General features: G+C 36.8%; 1 protein-coding gene across 1 annotated transcript; it reads right to left on the bottom strand.

The window, feature by feature from the left end:
- Positions 1-308: 308 nt before the first annotated feature.
- On the bottom strand, positions 309-1,265 carry LOC114028930 (olfactory receptor 13H1-like). The gene has a single exon (XM_027843267.1). The coding sequence runs from the start codon at positions 1,239-1,241 to the stop codon at positions 309-311; it is 933 nt and encodes a 310-aa protein (XP_027699068.1). The 5' UTR covers positions 1,242-1,265.
- Between the last annotated feature and the right edge of the window lie 17,735 nt (positions 1,266-19,000).

The raw sequence follows: 19,000 nt of genomic DNA, 5'->3' as shown, positions 1-19,000 counted from the left end.
TTCTTTGCACTGATTCAGACTACATCAAGGTGAACATCTGTGCAGGGGAAGGCCATTGTTGAGTTAATGGAGATCCTTGAGATTCTTCCTCAAGGGGAATTTGTGGTGATGTGAAAAAGGGGTGTTTGGACTTTCTGAGACAGTGAAAGCTCCACTTCTGAGAAAGCAACTGCCCAAGACACTGCCTCATCATTTCATGTCCCAGTGATTATGAATTTTTTCAAAAAGAAAACTTTTTTTTTGGTTAGTAAAACTACCACTTCTTTCATTTTCCCCAGTTTTGTTAAAAAGTAACCAAGCATCTCTTCTTAGGAGACATTCTTCTCCCCTACTAGTTTCCTTAATGCCATCTTCACATCCTTATTCCGAAGGCTGTAGATGAGGGGGTTGAGCATGGGCGGAAGGATACCATACAACATAGAGATGATCTTGTCCTGATCCTGATTGGCCTTGTTCTGGGGAATCATGTACACAGATATGGCTGTACCATAGAAGATAACTACCACAGTTATACGGGAGCTGCAGGTGGAGAAAGCCTTCTTTTGACCCTCTGCTGAGTGCATCTTCAGCACAGCCCTTAGGATGCGCCCATAGGAGGCAAGGATGAAGGCAAAGGGTACAAGGAGAGTCAGGGAACTGGTGGCCATCATCAACCACTCATAAAACTCCAGATCATTGCAGGCACCCTTGAGGATGGCCAAGAGTTCACAAGAAAAGTGATTGATCATGTGATGGCCACAGAACTCCAGTGGCATTGTAAGGGTTGGAACCACAGTCAGAAGAAAAGCTGCCACCCAGGACATGACTGCTAGCTTGACACAAAGCTGGGGACTCATCCTAACGGGGTAGCGCAGTGGGTCTCCAATGGCAATGGAACGATCATAGGCCATGACAGCCAGTAGGAGGCATTCCACAACCCCAAAATAAAGGTCCGCATACATCTGTGCCAGACATTGTCCCAGGGAGATGGAGGGAATCCTGACCAAGCAGTTGATGAGAACTTGAGGCACACTAGAAGAAGTGTAACACATGTCTAAGAAGGACAGGTTACTGAGGAAGAAATACATGGGGGTGTGGAGCCAGGAATCATAGTGGACCAAGAGGAGAATGAGGCTGTTCCCAAGCAAGATGATAAGATAGGACATCAAGAGCAAGCAGAAGAAGATGACTTGGGCTCTGGGATACTCTGAGAGTCCAACTAGAATAAAATAGGTCACATATGTTTCATTTCCTTCATCCATGGCCGTCTCTCTTTTCTATCTGAAGTAAAACAGAAGAAAAGTCATGACTTCTAAAAAATTGTAACTATTTTGACAGATATTTTGAACGTCAGGCCAGTATGCGGGAACCATTTTGACCAAGAATTAAATATCTATGATTTCATAAGGCCCTACACATCTCCATAAAAAGGTTTCATGAGATTATTAAATAACGATAATAATACTTAGTTTCCATTATATTATGTTATATTATGTTATGTTGTGTTGTGTTGTATTGTCTTGTGTTGTGTTGCATTTTGTTGTATTGTACTGTTATATTACATTATATCATATATATCATATCACATCATATTATAATAGTATATTATATATTATTACCTTATATTGTGTTATATTACATGTCATTATATTACATCATATATTATTACATTATATAGATATTTATCATATTATATGTGTGTACATACACATTTGTTCTATATATTCTTAGGCATGTATATGTCTCATTGATTGATTTGTTATGACTTTCTGCACTTAGGCAGCTCCTCATATATCACATACCTAACCCATTGTTTAGTTCATACTTTAAATCCTTCCCATTTGGTAGGACTTACTATTACTTACAGTCTACTAACATAGACTTCAAGAGTCCACCATCAACCTTAATTCTTTGATAAGAAATCTACATGGAGCTTTTATGGAAATATGGGATTAAAATAATAAGAGAAAAACAACTTACAAATCCATATACTTAACAATTATAGAGCAGGTAGAGACAATATGGAATAATGGGAAGAGTACTGATCTAGAAGTCAGAATGCTCAGATTCCAATTTGTTCTGTCGGTAACTTGCTGGATTTTCCTGATTGAGTAATTTTGCCAACCTGTTGTTGTTGTTTACTTGTTTCAGTTGTATCCAATTCTTTGTGACCACATTTGAGGTTTTCTTGACAAAGATACTGGAGTGGTTTACTATTTCCTTCTCCAGCTCATTTTATAAATGAGGAAATTGAGGTAAACGGGGGTAAGTGACTTGCCCAGGGTAACTCAGCTAGTAAGTGTCTGAGGCCGCACTTGAACTCAGGAAGATGAGACTTCCTGACTCCAGGCCTGGTGCTCTATGCACTATGGCCCCACCTAGCGACCTACTTATTACTTACCAAGCAACAAATTTCCTTCTACTGGCTAGCAAAAATTGTCTAAAATTTCAAGCATATTAGTGGGGTAAAAAGAGCTTCGTAATTAGGAGCACTATTTGTCTTAGAGCCCCAGCTCCGTTGCTTACTAGATGTAGAACTTTAAATCAAGTGCATTCTCAGCTTCACTTTCTTTATCTGTAAAATAGGAACAGTCATATATTTACTACCTAACTTGTAGGATTGGTGTATATCTGAAATAATGGACATAAAATGCTATACAAATGAGAACTTATTCTGGGGGGAGGCAATCCTGTTCAAAGTATGTTCCAAGTGATTAAATGGTCAGGTTTATGGCATGCCAAACTTATCACAAAGAATTGTAAAAACTCTCTCTCAGAAACTTGGATACTTTGGCTGTGTCTAGCATGGTTTGACATAAATGGGTCAAGGCATGAGATTTATATCCTTTTTATATATGGACTTTGTTACTGAGGTTGCTTATTGCTTATAAGAGGATTTGTTTAGAAAGGTGCATGAAATTCCAGATAAGTAGTCATTCACAGGTGTAGCAGATGGAATCCTAGGCAGGAGTCACAGGAGTTTGATTCTAGCTCCAGTTTGACATCAAATGGTTGGGGGAGGGAATAAGCATTTATGTAGCACCTACTATGCACCAGGTACTGTGCTGAGCCCTTTTTACAGGTATGATCTCGTTTGATCCTCACAACCAACCTGAGAAGTAGGTCCTATTATTATACTCATTTTACATTGATAAGACTGAGGCAAACAGAGGTTAAGTGACTTGTCCAGGATCACATCAGTGTCTGAGATTGGATTTGAATTCAGATTTCCTGACTCTAGGCTCAGTACTCTATTTAGAGTTAACTTAAGCTTACTGTAGCATTTACCAAGTCACTCTGCCTCTCTGACCTCAGTTTCCTCATCTGTAAACTGAAGGGGTTATTCTGCATAATTTTTAACACACCTCATAGCTCTGACCTTTTGTGTTCTGTTTTCTAACAATCCATCTATTTCTCAATTCTCTAGTCCATGTTCTAGCTTGAACATTCTGCATTGTGGGATCCATTTCCTTCCATCTCTAGCATTTTATTTCCAGTGATCTAAGTTACTTTCCAGTTTTGTCCTGTGATTTACATTTTGAGGCTCCTATATTACTCCTGGTATTTGTGTTCTAGCTATGTTATTCTAAACTACTGTATAGGTAGTTCTATGCCATACTCTGTAGGCATTTTGTCTTTATACAAGTCCAATACTGGTCACTATACATGTAAAGGTTAAGGAGAAACAAGAAAGAAACAACAATGATGAAAGAAATGGAAAATCCTTCCCAGGAGGGAAGAGTAGGGCAATTGACATGTTTAACCTAGAGACGAGGAGGCTGATTCAAGGCTCTTCATCAATAAGCCTATGAGAGACTTCAGAAGGGGAAGGAATTCAGAAGTAACTCTTCTGATCTGCGCCTGGACAAGAAAAATGTCTCTAAATGAAAGCAGGTGGTGTTTCTGATATACCGGTCCTTTGACTCCAAATACAGCATAGAAGCAGAATAGTGTGGAGCCCAGAATTTGGAGTCATGACATTGGTTTGTCTTGGCTCTGTAACTTCTTAGCAGTGTTATGACCAACAAGTCACTCTTTTCCTCTCTGCAAAGCGGTGGGGTTGGATCTGATCTCACTGTTAGTGGAAAAAAGTATTGGACACAGATCCAGAAGACCTGTGTTCAAGTCCCAACTTACAAACTTTGTGATAATGAGCAAATCAAATCACCTGTCTGAACCTCTGTTTCCTCATCCATAAAATGGGAATGATTGTTGCATTATTTTCCCATGCTACATTAAAAACAAAATATTCATTACCCTATTATTATTGTATGGTATGGACATCATCTAAAGTCATCATAGATTCCTGAGGAAATCTCCAGGCAGGTAGTTTGTAACTATATCACCGTGCACCGAAAGTCCAAGGATAGAGGAGAAAAGCAGAGATCATAGACCTCCTATTGGCCAATAGGTTGTTCATAGTGAATGTATCTTCATCCTTGAAGACCTTCTGAAATTGTTCCACTTTTGGACCCTTTAGTCAAGCCATAGATGAAGTCATTCTTCATAGATCAAGACATTGTCACTTCTGGACAGGGATGATGACCTTATAGACTACTGGAAGAGAAATTATTATTTTGAAAAGAACACTACCCACATTTTCCCCAGGCTAGCACCATGGCCTATTTGGCTCCAAATGGAGACACACTGTAGGATGGAGGAGGAGTGATGAGGAAGCAGTTTTAAGGATGGGTTGGAATTATACAAGTGAAGAAATGGAGGAGGCAAGTCATCATAGGCAAGTCAAGGGTTGTGTGATATTAACCTTGAATCTCCCTTCCCAGGAGGTCCTGCCTCTTTGTAGTTTGTAGAATCATAAATTTGGTACCTTTATCTTTAAAAATATTGCAATATAATCTTATCTCTCTGTCTCTCTCTATATGTATATAATATACTTGTATATATACATACACATATATCTCACAACATTGAAAGGAACTTTGGAGGTGAATGATGGAAGTCCAACTTGCCACCCATTACAGGTTGTATGCCCATGGTATTCCTGGTGTATTGTCACCCAGGACATCACATCTTATTTTGCCTTTGTGTGCCTACAAAGATGGTGATCCCTTATTTCTGGCATGTGCTCTGTCCTTATTTACATATCAAAGAATCCCTAGCTGCCTTCCAGACACAGGTCATCTGCTGCCTCTTACACAAAACTTTCCTTCATCTCCCCAGTTCCTAAAAGTTCCCTCTCAAAATCATCTTCTGTCTCTCTGTATATAATTTGAATTTACTTACTTGTATAAATACTGTAGTGTCTCCAAAGCAATGTAAGTACCTTGAGGTCAGGAAGTGCTTTGGTTTTGAAATTGGATCACTTGTGTCTAGCAGAGTGCCTTGCACATAGCAGGCACTTAACAAATATTTGTTGAAGTGGAATGACATGAATTCATGATCCCCTTGAACATTTCCTGTGAGGAGGAGCTCAGTATTTTGAAAGGTAGTTTAATTCTCCATTTAATAATTCAATAGCTTAATAGTTTATTTTTATATTGAGTCAATATCTGTTTGCTTATTACTTATAGAGTCAAAGGATCAGAGTATTTTAGAGCTCAACTTACAGATGGGGAAACTGAGACCCAAAGAGATCAAGTGATTGTCCTTAAATCACATAGATAATAAATATTATGGTCAGAATTCACACCAAGTTTTAAAAGTCCAAGCTCAGTGCCCTTTCCACTATATCATGTCCCCATTCTCCCCATGGATTCACACAGAATCCTATTTATTTTTCCACACTAGAGACCTTTGGATATCTGAAGACAGTGATCAGTTTTCTCTTTTTCAGTATCCCCTCAATATCCCCAATTATTTCAATCAATGCCAAATTGTACTGGTTTATTCTCCTGATCATACTAGCCACAGTTCTCCAGATGTGCTACATCTTCTACATCTTCTCTCTCTCTCTCTCTCTCTCTCTCTCTCTCTCTCAACATGTGGCACAATAAATTAAATTCACCAACAAATGGTAAGTGGCACTTTGATTGGAGTGCTGGGCCTGGTATCAGAAAGATCTGATTTCAAATACAGCCTCACATACTTACTAGTTGTGTGAACCTGAGCAAGTCACTTCATCTCCCTCAGAGTCAGCTTTTTTCATCTGTAAAATGGGGATAATATTAACACTTACATCCTAGGATTATTGTTTTTGCATAAAATGAGATAATATTTTAAGGCATTTTACAAACCTTAAAGCACTGTATAAATGTGATCATTATTATTTGTCATGTGTCAGCTCATTTGATTCAATTCAAAATTTATTTCCCCCGGGAAAAAGAACATATTCAAACTGATCAAATAATTTATTTAAAGCAGGTAGTCTGAAGCAGTCACTATCTCATCAGGAGTACATCTGGCAATAAGAGATTCCTGCTGGAAAGTGGAAGCAGGTGTTCATGGAGCCATGGCTCAAATCTAAGAGCAGCACCAAGAGGTGGCATAGCATAAAGGAAAATTCACTGGAATCATCCTCAAGACATCTTGTTTTTATTGACAGTTCTCCACACTATTGGGAGTGGGCATGAATCCCAGATTGGCTACTGGGACATCAGGGATGTCACTACACTTTTCTTCACCTCCATATCCTAAGCTATAAAAATATGAGGCTGGTCTGAGAGGCACATGGAGGCTCTGAATTCTATGTTCTATGCTCCAAGGTTTGTTCTAGCTCTGACATTCTACATTCTAGGTTAACAAAATTCTCTTAAGTTCTAACATTGTGTGTTTTAATGTATCTCTCCATTTTGTGTTCTAACAGTCTATGTTATTCTCCAGCTCTGATATTTTGTTCTTTTATGAAGAGGGATCTTCCAAGAAACCAGCTTTCTCCTTGGTCTATAATGTCCTCTTTTTTGTATATACATTCACTGCCCTCCATGATCCACCTCTCAAGATTCTCTCTCATTTCATCTTTGAAAGAATTATTGATTGAGCAAATGAAAGTGAATAGGAGAGCAGAAGATGTCTGTGGTTCAACATCATCCCCCACCTCGATGGTTTCACTACCCACCCAAGCCCTCAAAAACACATACCTAGGATGGGAAATATTCTCCAAAGAGATCCAAAGTATTCTCTTGAAGTTGCAATGTGGGTAGCTACAAGAAGATGACAGGAACCAATGGGTCTCAGTCTGACAAAAAATTAAAAAAAAGTTTTTAAAGTTGGATCTCCAGACAGCTCCCAAAGACCAAGTTTTCTCTTTTTCCATCTAGTCTCTCTTTTTCAAACACCACTACCCACCTCCATATACACATCACACACACTACAATCTCAGGGAAATCTTCTAGTGATGGAAGGCTGGCACCTGGATGGAACCAATGTAAAAGGAGGAGAATAATTGGGGAAGGAGGCAAAATTGACCTTCTTCTCTTCTCCTTAATGACTCCAGGGGCCTTAGGAGATGGCCTCCAAGGGGCAAAGTACTCATTAAAATCTGTAGTGCTGAGATTGGCTTGGGAATTCAGAGTAAACTTTCTGATTCACTCAGTCATTAGTGGAGAAGTTTTGGAAGATGTAGTTATCTGATTGACTCACAGTAAAAAAAGCAATTCAGCTACTCAGCAAATGAGAGCAGACATAGGTTAAATGATTTACCTAGGGTTGCTCAGCTAGTAAATGTCTTAGGTCATATTTGAAGTCAGGGTTTACTGACTTCATATCTAATGCTCTACCCACTGCACCACCTACGTGACTGTACTAGAGCAGTGGTCTTGATCCCCTAGTCTAATATCTTCTTTTTATGGTGCTGCTGCTTCCTTGCTTTGATCTCCTTGCATTCAGACTCTATCAGTTTGTCTTGTGGAGGTGAATTGCATTTTTCATCCTAAGTTCTTCAGAACAGTCTTGGATCACTGTATTGTTGAGAATAGTTAAATGATTCACAGTTGATCATCATACAATATTGCTATTACCATGTACAATATCCTCCTGCTTCTGCTCATTTTACTTTGGATCAGTTTGTACAAGTCTTCCTAGGTTTTTCTAAAATCAGCCTGCACATAATTTCTTGTAGCACAATAGTATTCCATCCAATCATATACCACAATTTGATCAGCCAATTCCCAATCAATGGTCATCTCCTCAATGTCCAATTCTTTGCCACCACTAAAAGAGCTGCTATAAATATTTTTGCACATATACATCCTTTCACTTTTTCTTTGATCTCTTTGGGGTATAGATCTAATAGTGGTATCGCTGGAACACAGAGTATACACAGTTTTATAGCCCTTTGGCCATAGTTCCAAATTGTTCTCCAGAATAGTTGGATAAGTTCACAACTCTACTAACCATGCAGTAGTTTTCCAATTTCCTCACATCCTTTCCATCACGTAACATTTTCCTTTTCTGTCATATTAACCAATCTGATAGGTGTGAGGTGGTACCTCAAAAAAGTTTTAATTTGCATTTCTCTAGTCAATAGTGATTTAAAGCATATTTTCATATGACTATAGATAACTTTGACTTCTTCTTCTGAAAACTGCCTGTTCATATTCTTTGGTAATTCATTCACTGGGGAATGACTTGTATTCTTATAAATGACTCTGTTCTCTATATTTGAGAAATGAGGCTTTTATCAGAGAAAATTACTGTAATTTTTCCCCCCTCAGTTTTCTGCTTTCCTTCTAACCTTGATTACATTGGCTTTCTTTGTGCAAAAAGTTTTTAATTTGATGTAATTAAAATTATATCTCATAATGCTTTCTATCACTGGTTTGGTCATAAAATTTTCCTTTATTCATAAACATGACATACTCCTCTAATTTGCTTTTGATATCACCCTTTACGTTTAAATTATGTACCCATTTTGGCCTTACTTAGTTGTATGGTGTGAGATTTTGGTCTATGCCTAGTTTCTGCCAAACTGCTTTCTAGTTTTCCCAGAAATTTTTGTCAAATAGTGAGTTCTTTCTACAAAATCTTAGATCTTTGGGTTTATCAAACACTAGAATGCTGTGGTCATTTCCTACTTTGATTTGTGTGCTTAATCTATTTCACTTATGCACTAATTCATTTCTTAACCAGATTGTTTTGATGATTACCACTTTGTGACATAGTTTGAGATCTGGTACTGCTAGGCCACCTTCCTTCACATTTTAAAAATTGATTTCCTTAATATTCTTGACCTTTTGTTTTTCCAAAATAATTTTGTTAAATTTTTTCTAGCTCTATAAAAGCTTTTTTTTTTTGTAATTTAATTGGCATGGCACTGAAGAAGTAAATTAAATGAGGTAGAATTGTCATTTTTATTGTAATGGCTCAGCCTACCCATGAGCAATTAATGTTTCTTCAATTATTTAGATGTCATTTTTGTGTAATTGTATTCATATAGTTCCTGAGTATGTGTTGGTAGATAGACTTCCAAGTATTTTGTATTGTCTGCAGTTATTTTAAAATGGAATTTCTCTTTCTATCTCTTCCTGCTGGATTTTGTTGGTGATATATGGAAATGCTGATGACTTCTGTGAATTTATTTTATATTTTGCAACTTTGCTAAAGTCGTTAATTATTTCAATTAGTTTTTAATTCTCTAGGATTCTTTAAGTATACCATCATATCATCTGCAAAGGGTTTTACTTCCTCATTGCTCTTTCTAATTCCTTTAATTTCTTCTTCTTGTCTTATTGCTATCTATCGCTAGCATTTCAAGAACAATATTGAATAATAGTGGTGATAATGGGCATCATTGCTTCACTCTTGAACTTACTGGAAAGACTTCTAGCTTATCCTCATTACACATAATGCTTGATAATAATACTTCACTTATTCTCATGCTTCCTAGTGTGTTTTTTTTTAATAGGAATTAGTTGTATTTTGTCAAAGGCTTTTTCTGCATCTATTGAGATAATCATGTGATTTTTGTTGGTTTTGTTACTGATATGGTCAATTATGATGATAGTTTTCCTAATATTGAACCAGCCCTACATTCCTGGAATAAATCCTACCTGGTCATAGTGTATGATCCTTGCAATATATTGCTGCACTCTCCTTGTTAGAATTTTACTTAGTTTTTTGCATCAATATTCATTAGAGAGATTGGTCTATAGTTTACTTCCTCTGTTTGCTCTAATTTAAGTATCAGCTCCATATATGTGTTGTAAAATGAATTTTGTAGGAATCTTTTGTTTTTTAATAGTTTATATAATATTGAAATTAATAGTTCTTTAAATGTTTGGTGGGTTTCACTTGTGAATCCATCTGGTCCTGGTGATTTTTCTTAGGAAGTTTATTTATAGCCTGTTCAATTTCTTTTTCTAAATAAGGTTATTTAAGTATTCTAGATCCTCTTCTGTTAATATGGGTGATTTATATTTTTGTAAACATCCATCCATTTTTCTTATATTGTTAGATTTATTGTCATACAACTGGGTAAAATGGCTCCTGATAATTGCTTTAATTTCATCTTCATTCATTTTATTTTTTGATACTGATAATTTGGTTTTCTTCTTTCTTTTTTTTAAATCAAATTAACCAAAGGTTTATTTATTTTATTGTTTTTAAAATAAAACTAGATTTTCACTTTATTTATTAGTTCAATGGTTTTCTTATTTTCAATTGATTAATCTCTCCTTTGATTTTCAGGATTTCCAATTTGGTGATTAATTCAGGATTTTAAATTTGTTTTATTTCCAGTTTTTTTAGCTGCATGCTTAGCTCATTGATTTGTCCTTTTTCCACTTTATTGATGTAAGAGTTTAGAGACATAAATTTCCCCCACATACTGCTTTGTATGCATCTCATAAATTTTTGTATGTTGTCTCATTGTTGTCATTCTATTTAGTGAAATTATAGATTGTTTCTGTGATTTGTTTTTTGACCCATTGATTCTTTAGGATTAGCTTATTTAGTTTCCAATTAAATTTTAATCTATATTTCCAAGACCCTTCATTGCACAAAATTTTATTGCATTATGGCCTGAAAAGGATGCATTTAATATTTCTGCTTTTATGTATGTATATATGTATGTATGTATGTATGTATGTATTTGGTTGTGAGATTTTATCTCCTAATACATAGTCAGTGTTTGGGAAGGTGCTATGTACAACTGAGAAAAAGATACATTTCTTTCTATTCCCACTCAGTTTTCTCCAGAAGTCCATTATGTATAACTTTTCTAAAATTTTATTCATCTTCCTAATGCCTTTCTTGTTTATTTTATGGTTAGATTTATCTGGTTCTGAGAGGTGAAAGTCGAAGTCTCCCACAAGTGTAGTTTTACTGTCCATTTCCTCCTATAACTCTTATAACTTTCCTTAAAGAATCTGAATGCTATGCCATTTGGTGCATATATGTTAATATTGATATTACTTCACTGTCTATGGTGCCTTTTAGCAAAATGTAGTTTTCTTGCTTATCTCTTTTAATTAGGCCATTTTTGCCTTTTCTTTGTCTGAGGTAACAATTTCTTCTTCTTCTTCTTCTTCTTCTTCTTCTTCTCCTTCTTCTTCTTCTCCTTCTTCTTCTTCTCCTCCTCCTCCTCCTCCTCCTCCTCCTTCTTCTTCTTCTTCTTCTTCATTCTGTTATCCTCTTTCATTTTATAGATGAGCTCTTCCCATTCACATTCACAGTAATAATTTCTAACTATGTATTTCCCTCCATATTATTTTTTCCCTGCTTATCCTTCTCTCTCTCTCTTTTCACATTGTCCCTTCTCAAAAGTATGTTCTGGTTCTGAGCACTACCTCCCTTTATATTCCCTCCCTTCTATCACCACCACTCTCAATTATTTTTATCCTTTTTCTGTCTCACTTCCCTATAGGGTCAGAGATATTGCTAAAACCCTACTGAGTGGGTATGTTATTCCCTTTCTGAGCCAATTCTGATGAAAATAAAGTTCAAGCATTGCCTACCACCTTCCCCATCTTCCCCTCTGTTGTAAAAGCTCTTCTTTCATAACTCTTCTACATGAGATAATTTCCCCCATTCTTCATCTCTCTTCCCCTTCTCCCAGTGCATCCCTTTTTCTCACCCCTTATTTCATTTTTTTAAATCATCTCATTATGGTTAATTCATACCCTTACCCTTGTTATGTATACTCCTTCTGACTTTCTGAATGGTAATAAAGTTCCTAGAAGTTACAATCGTCATCTTCCCATGTAGGAATGTAAACATTTTAACCTTATTAATTCTCTTATGATTTCTCTTTCATATTTACCTTTTTATGGTTCTCTTGAGTCTTGTATTTGAACATCAGATTTTCTATTCAGCTCTAGTTTTTTCATCAGGAATGCTTGAAAGTCCTATTTCATTAAATGCTTATTTTCCCCCCTGAAGTATAGTTTTGCTGGATATGTTATTCTTGGTTATAACCATAACTTCTGGAATATGTTGCTTCCTGGAATATATTCCCTCGTGGGATGCATTCCAAGCCCTCTGATCCTTTAGTGTGAAAGCTGTTAAATCTTGTGTGATCCTGACTGTGGCTCCACAATATTTAAATTGTTTCTTTCTGCTACTTGCAATAGTTTTTTTTTTCTTTGACCAGGGAGCTCTGGAATTTTGGATCTCTTTCAGGAGGTTATTGATGGATTTTTTTCAATTTTTATTTTACTCTTAGGATCTAAGATATTGGGGCAGTTTTCCTTGATAATTTCTTGAAATATAATTTCTAGGTTTCTTTTTTAAATTATGGCTTTCAGATAGTCCATTAATTCTTAGATTATCTCTTTTTGGTCTTATTTCAGGGTATATTGTTTTTCTAGTGAGATAGTTCACATTTTCTTCTTTTTTAATTATTTTGATTTAGTTTTTATTGTTTATTGGTGTCTCATGGAAACATTGGCTTCCACTATACCTCTCTTTTTTTCATTTGACCAATTTTACTTCTTAAGGAATTCTTTTCTTTGGTGAATTTTATACAACCTTTTCCATTTGGATAATTTTGTTTTTTAAGGTGTTTTCCTCTTCACTGAATTTTTGTGCTTCTGTTTTGGCCAATTCTGTTTTTTAAGGTGTTGTTTTCTTCATATTTTTTGTGCTCTTTTTACCAAGCTGTTGACTCTCTTTTCATAAATGTCTTGCATCACTCTTATTTCTTTTTCCCATTTTTCCTTCTATCTCTATTATTTGATTCTAAAAATCCTTTTTGAGTTCTTCTGGGAATTCTTGTTTATTTTATATTTAACTTTTTTTTGAGGGTTTGCTTGTAACTGTTTTATGTCATTGTCTCTTCTGATTGTGTTTTGATCTTCCTTGTCTCCATAGTAACTTGTTATGGTCAGATTCTTTTCTTTGTGGTGTTATTTACTCATTTTTTCTTGACTTTTAATATTTTGTTAAAATTTGCTGCCTGAGTAGAGGGAGCACTGTCCCATGCTTTAGGCCTTTTGTGCTGCTGTTTTCAGAGCTAGCTGTAGGGTTATGTAAGTTTTCAGTGCTTCCAAGTTGCTGTGATCTAAGGAGAGGTGTGGTCACTGTTCCTCTGGTTTTTACCCAGGAAGAGACTTTGTTCCTTTGTAGTTTCAAGTGCTAGTACTCCTTCTGGTCTTGAAACTGTGACCAGGTCCCCAGTTCTCTTGCAGCCAAAATTGCTAGTGCTCCTCTCCGACTTGGAACTGAGATCAGAGTTCCCCTCCCCTGTGAGTGACCACAAGCATCTTCTCCACCTTTGAACTGTGACCAGGGCTCCTGCCCTCCTGTGAGCACAAGTGCTAACCCATCCCACAGCTGTAAGAAAGAACTCAGATCACAAGATAGGAGTAAAAGATGAAACAGACCAAATCTAGTGCTCTCCACTAGAGCTCATGAAGTTCTGTTAAGAGGTTAGTAGAAAAAGGCCAAAATATAACATCAACAAAAACAAGGTCATTTGAATAGTAAGACAAAACAGTATAAAGGAATTCAGTCTCTGGAAAAGAGCTGGCTGACTTTGGTCAATTACAAGCAACCAACAAGTTATCTTCAACTGCTTTATTGACAAAACCTTTGAGAATTTTGGGGCTCCATGCTACAATAAAACATTAGTGAAAGTATTTAAGACTTTTTAAAGTAAATTTCTAACCCTTCCCCTTTCCAAAAACCCTCTTTCTGCATATGAATTCTTAGAGAGGCAGTACTAGGTAGGAAGGAGGTGTCTAGAGGAGTGCAATAAGAATATGTCCTTTCCTCTGTGATTTGAATGTAGGATAATAATGTTAAAACTGAAAGGGCTTTAGAGACCATATAAACCAATGTTTTCATTTTACATGGGTAAATTGAAGCAACAAGAGTTTTAATGACTTGAGAATGGTAGAAAGAGTCAGCACTGGGATTCACACTCAGGACTTCTGACGACAAATCAAAGTATCTTTCCACTATATTTAGCAAAATACAGATAATGGAAATGATAAAATTCTGATCAAATTTTCAGATAGGACAAGGTTGGGATGTAGGTTGTTAATGTGACAGAAGAGAGGTCTTCACAACTCATAACACTGGAGAAAAAACTAATATGAGAACATTTAATTCAAACAAATGTAGATATTTTTTAGTTAGGTTAAAAAAAATTAGCTGAAAAAGAAAAAATGTGTGTGATTAGGCAGCAGTTTGTCCATTAAAGAACTATTTTAATGGACTCTGTGTTCATTAGAGGTCAACCTTATGATACAGCAACCAAAAAAGTTAATGTACTCTAACATTACACCAAGAAAGCAAGAGCCCTCAGGAATAAAGAAATGGTGGCCCAACCTTCCTCTGCCCTATTCAGACAACATCTGGAGTATGGCGCTCAGTTCTTGGAACTACTCTTTAGGAAGAATAGTTGTCTACTACCATAAGAATAGAATGTGGAGAATCCAGAAAAAAATGGGTCACACCATTGTGATGGGCCTTCAGATCATGTCATATGTGGGTGAACCAGAGATATGTAGCTAAGAGAAGAGAAGCCTTAAGGAATGGCATAGTATCTGTTTTCAAGTATTTGAAGGGTTATAAGGGAACAATGGCCATGCCTTGTCCTACATGGCCCAAGAGGTCAGAACTAGGAGCAATGCATGGAAATTAGAGTCAGATTTAGATTGATGTAAAGAAAAACTTCCTAATGACTTGAGAGTGCTACCTTAAAGTGGAATAGGCTGTCTTGGGAGGTAGAGAATTGTCTATCACTAGATGCCCTCAAGCAAAGGTTAAAAGACCACTTGTCCATTTTGTTGTAGAGGAGATTTTGCTTTTTGTATGACTTTGACTAGATGTTCTCTGACATCCTTTCCAACTCCGAGGCATTCTGATTCTATGAAAAGGACAAGTTGCTGTAATTAGACTCAAGAGAAATAGATTTTAGGGGGCAGCTAGCTGGTGCAGTGGATAGAGTTTTGGCCTTGAAGTCAGGAGGACCTGAGTTCATATCCAGCCTCAGACATTTGACACTTACTAGCTGTGTGATCCTGGGGAAGTCACTTAACCCTGACTGCCTCACCAAAAAGCAAAAAAAAAAAAAAAAAAGAAATAGATTTTAGGCTTAAGTTTATAATTTACCAGGAGAATAATGTTGCAAAAATTGGCCACCAGACAATGAGTTATTGGGGATATGGAAACTCATAATGAGTTACCACATCAAGAGCTTGCTACCTGCATTATTGGAGTGAATGTTGGCATGACAATATCATTGATCTCTAAAAGTAAAACCCTCTCTGATTTTCTGTGTCCTAAGGTATGTCTATTAGCATGTATGCTCCTAGAATATATGAACAATGTTTTATGCAGTTTCATAAATTTTTTTCATATCCCCAGCACTTGGTACAGTGCCTGGCATTTTTTAGTACATAAAATGAGAGTTGGGGTTTGAGAAAAATGAAGGAACCTTAGATGCCCAGCTCCCTAGCCTGTCTTCACTTGGGAGCCCATAGCAGAAGATGGTAATGAGCTCAGTTTCTTTGTTGGCTGAGTCCCCTGGGAGAGTTCCCTGGATTTTAGTCCCAATAGCTATAGCCAAAGGCTGAAATCTCCTCTTCTCAAGTCACTCAGCAAAGAAATCTAGAAAACTGCTAGAACTAGAGGTAAGCCCAGAGTTTTTTTCCTTGGGTTGGGTCAGAATTACAGTCCAAACTTTTCTGCTCCATCAGTGTGGTGTTATGGAAATGGCACTGAATAAAAACTTGGGTTTGGCCCCAGATGTGACTCTTAATAGTTTCATGGTCACACGTAACTTTTCATTGCCTCAGTTTCCCCCTTTGAAAACTGACTAATAATACATTGTCTACTTGTCTCATAGAGTTGTAAAAAAAAACCCACCTTATAGAAACGTGGTTTATAGCCATCTTTCAGGGAGATGAAACAGACAGATTGTCAATATAGCATTTCAGATACTTGACTCTATGACCAGCTTTCTGTTTGTTCTTGAGAAAGTGTCTCTGAATCTACCAGAAAGCAGCATTGAAGACTGGAAAGAAGTCTGGTCATGAAGTTGAAAGACTGATCCTAGTCCAGATTCTCATGGATACCAGCTGTGATCATGAGTAAATCACTTAATCTGTCTGATCTTCAGCTTTCTTCATGAGTAAAATGGAAATAATTTATATTTATTCTATGTACCCCACAGTATTCTTGTGAGGAAAGGGTTTGCTAAAACTCAAAGAAATGTAAACTATTTTAAAGTTATTTCATTGGTCATTTAGTTTTAATGGCAAAAAGGTACTGTGGTTGCTAAGGAAAACTCAGTATAAAACAATCCAGATAGAGAAGCAAAGGTAACAGGCAAGAGAAAGTTTCTAAGTGTTGAAGCCACTGAGACCTCCAATGGGACAAAATTGCAGAGAATCAGATTTTGATTTCCTTATTTAATCTACACTTTTTCATTGCTATTATATATTTAAATTTATTGATTTTTCAATTAACACTCTCATTTTCTCTCCCCTCCTTCAAGAAAAAAATTGTAATAATTAAAGATGTGCAAAAATATAGTGGGATGCTTAAGGGAGATGTGGGAGAGGCAGCAGGTTCTCAAACAGGAACTGTTATGATCCCTTGTCATACATTTTGCAAAGACGTTGTTCAGGCATACATTGACTTAGATGGTCTCTGAGGATCCTTTCATTTCTGTGCTTTTATTATCTATAGTATCTAAGCCTCAGTTTGCTCCTCCATAGAATTGGGATGGGGGCTTGAGCTAGTCAATCATTAAGGTATATTTGAATTCCCATAGTCTGTGATTCGATGATTTAGTGATTTTGAGACCACAAGTTCTCATCTCTTTCACAAATGAAAAAAAAAATCCACTCCATAAGACACAGGAGAGGCAAGATCATTAAATTGTCTGGGAACTCAAGCAATGAACATATATTTTCTCAGCATCTTCAAAGTGCCCAGAAAGTCTGGGGCTTTTATGTCAAATATACAAATGTGCAGGATAATCTACTTCCAACAGGATGAAAGTGACTTAGTTGGAAAAGTTAGTAAAAAAAAAGCTTAAATTTACAGAGTGTTTTAAAAATAGATTTTTAATGACTTCCTTTGATTTTGCATTACTTGTTAGAAGATAGAGAGGATATTTCAGAGGATATACCATCTATATTCAAAGATACAGAGTACCCCTCATTTTCTGCTTCTGAGACAGATACTCCCATTAGTTATCTTCAAAATGTGTGAGTTTGGACCTCTTAGTTGTAGTGAAGGAAAGGGTACGGGTAGCTGCTCATGATGTCTCTGAAAATATCAGTGCATAGTTGTGTGGCGGCCATGACGTCTAGCAGAATACTGGGCACTATGAAGAACTGGACTGGAAACCAGAAATAAAATGTTCTTCTGTCCTTTAGCAATGTCATGGTTTGACCATTCCTGGAAGATTCTGCATAGGGTTACTGCTGCTAAATGTGACCATTGAACTGGAGAAGGTCCAGTGATGAGTCACTAAGAATCTCAGAGCTGAGAGAGACCTCATGGGGGCACCAAGCACAGCCTATTCATGGACAGAAAGAGTAGTCTGTTAGCCTACACTTCAAGACAATAAGAAATGGGGAACTTGCTGTTTCCCAGGGTGGTATCTTTTGTTTTAGAACAATGCTGATTATTAGGAAATTTTATTTTCTTGTGTTGGAAATCTAAACTTAAACACTTACTACTGGAGAGACCCTGGAAAGTGTCTTAGCTTCTGTATGCCTCAGTTTCTTCAACTGTAAAATAGTGATAATGTTAGCATCTACTTCTCAGGAAAGTTGTGAAAATAAGATGAGATATCTGTAAAGGTGGGAAGTAAACAAATGTTTTTAAGTGCCTACTTTGTGCTAGGGACTGGGCTAAGAATAACCCGGGGAGGGAAGTAATCTTGTAACTCTCATTTTACAGTTTAGGAAATGGTCAAACAAGGGTTAAGTGACTTGTCCAGGGTAACTCAGCTCCTAAATGTCTGAGGTTAGATTTGAACTCAGGCCTTTCTGTTTCCAGATCCCAATTCTCTCCACTGCATCAACCTTGAAGTACTATGTAGATAGCTAGTTATCTTCTTAAATCTGAAATCTGCTTCTCTGTAACTTTCCCTCATGGCTCCTAACTCTGCCATCTGAGGCCAAGAAGAACAAGAATAATTTCATTCCTCAGGAGAGCCCTTGAAGATAGCTATCATCCCCCCCCCCCCCCGCCATACACACACACACCAAACAAAAATCTTCTATTAGCTAAACATGCCCAGTTCTTCCAACAAATCCTGGAATAGAGTTGGCTCCTTTCCTCCTCATGTTATCCTGAGGATGACAAGATTATAGATTTAAAGGTATAAGGGAATTTATTAGCATTCTAGTTCAATCCTATCATTTCTACAGATGAGGAAACTGAGTCCCAGAGAGATGGTGTGACTTTCTGAAGGTCAAAAAAATAGTAAGTCAGAGCCAGTATTTAAAGTGCAGCCATATGACTAAAGAGCTCACACTTCTTTAAATCTTGACACGTAGCTTTTCAAGTCATCTTCCTTTGTATCTTCTCCAGCTTGTCTACATCTTTCCCAAGATGAGGCAACTATAGCAGGCATTCAGGTGTGATTTAAGTGGGAGAACAATGGGACTACCATATATATTTTTCCCTGGATACCATATCTCTATTAATTCAATCCACG

The sequence above is a fragment of the Vombatus ursinus genome, unplaced genomic scaffold, assembly GCF_900497805.2.
Source record: "Vombatus ursinus unplaced genomic scaffold, bare-nosed wombat genome assembly UNPS02005031.1, whole genome shotgun sequence".
Classification (NCBI taxonomy): Eukaryota; Metazoa; Chordata; class Mammalia; order Diprotodontia; family Vombatidae; genus Vombatus; species Vombatus ursinus.
This window is presented reverse-complemented; position numbering and strand designations above follow the sequence as displayed.

Excerpts from the sequence above, each read along its gene's own strand:
- LOC114028930 (XM_027843267.1), bottom strand. The coding sequence starts at position 1,241 with ATGGATGAAGGAAATGAAACATATGTGACCTATTTTATTCTAGTTGGA.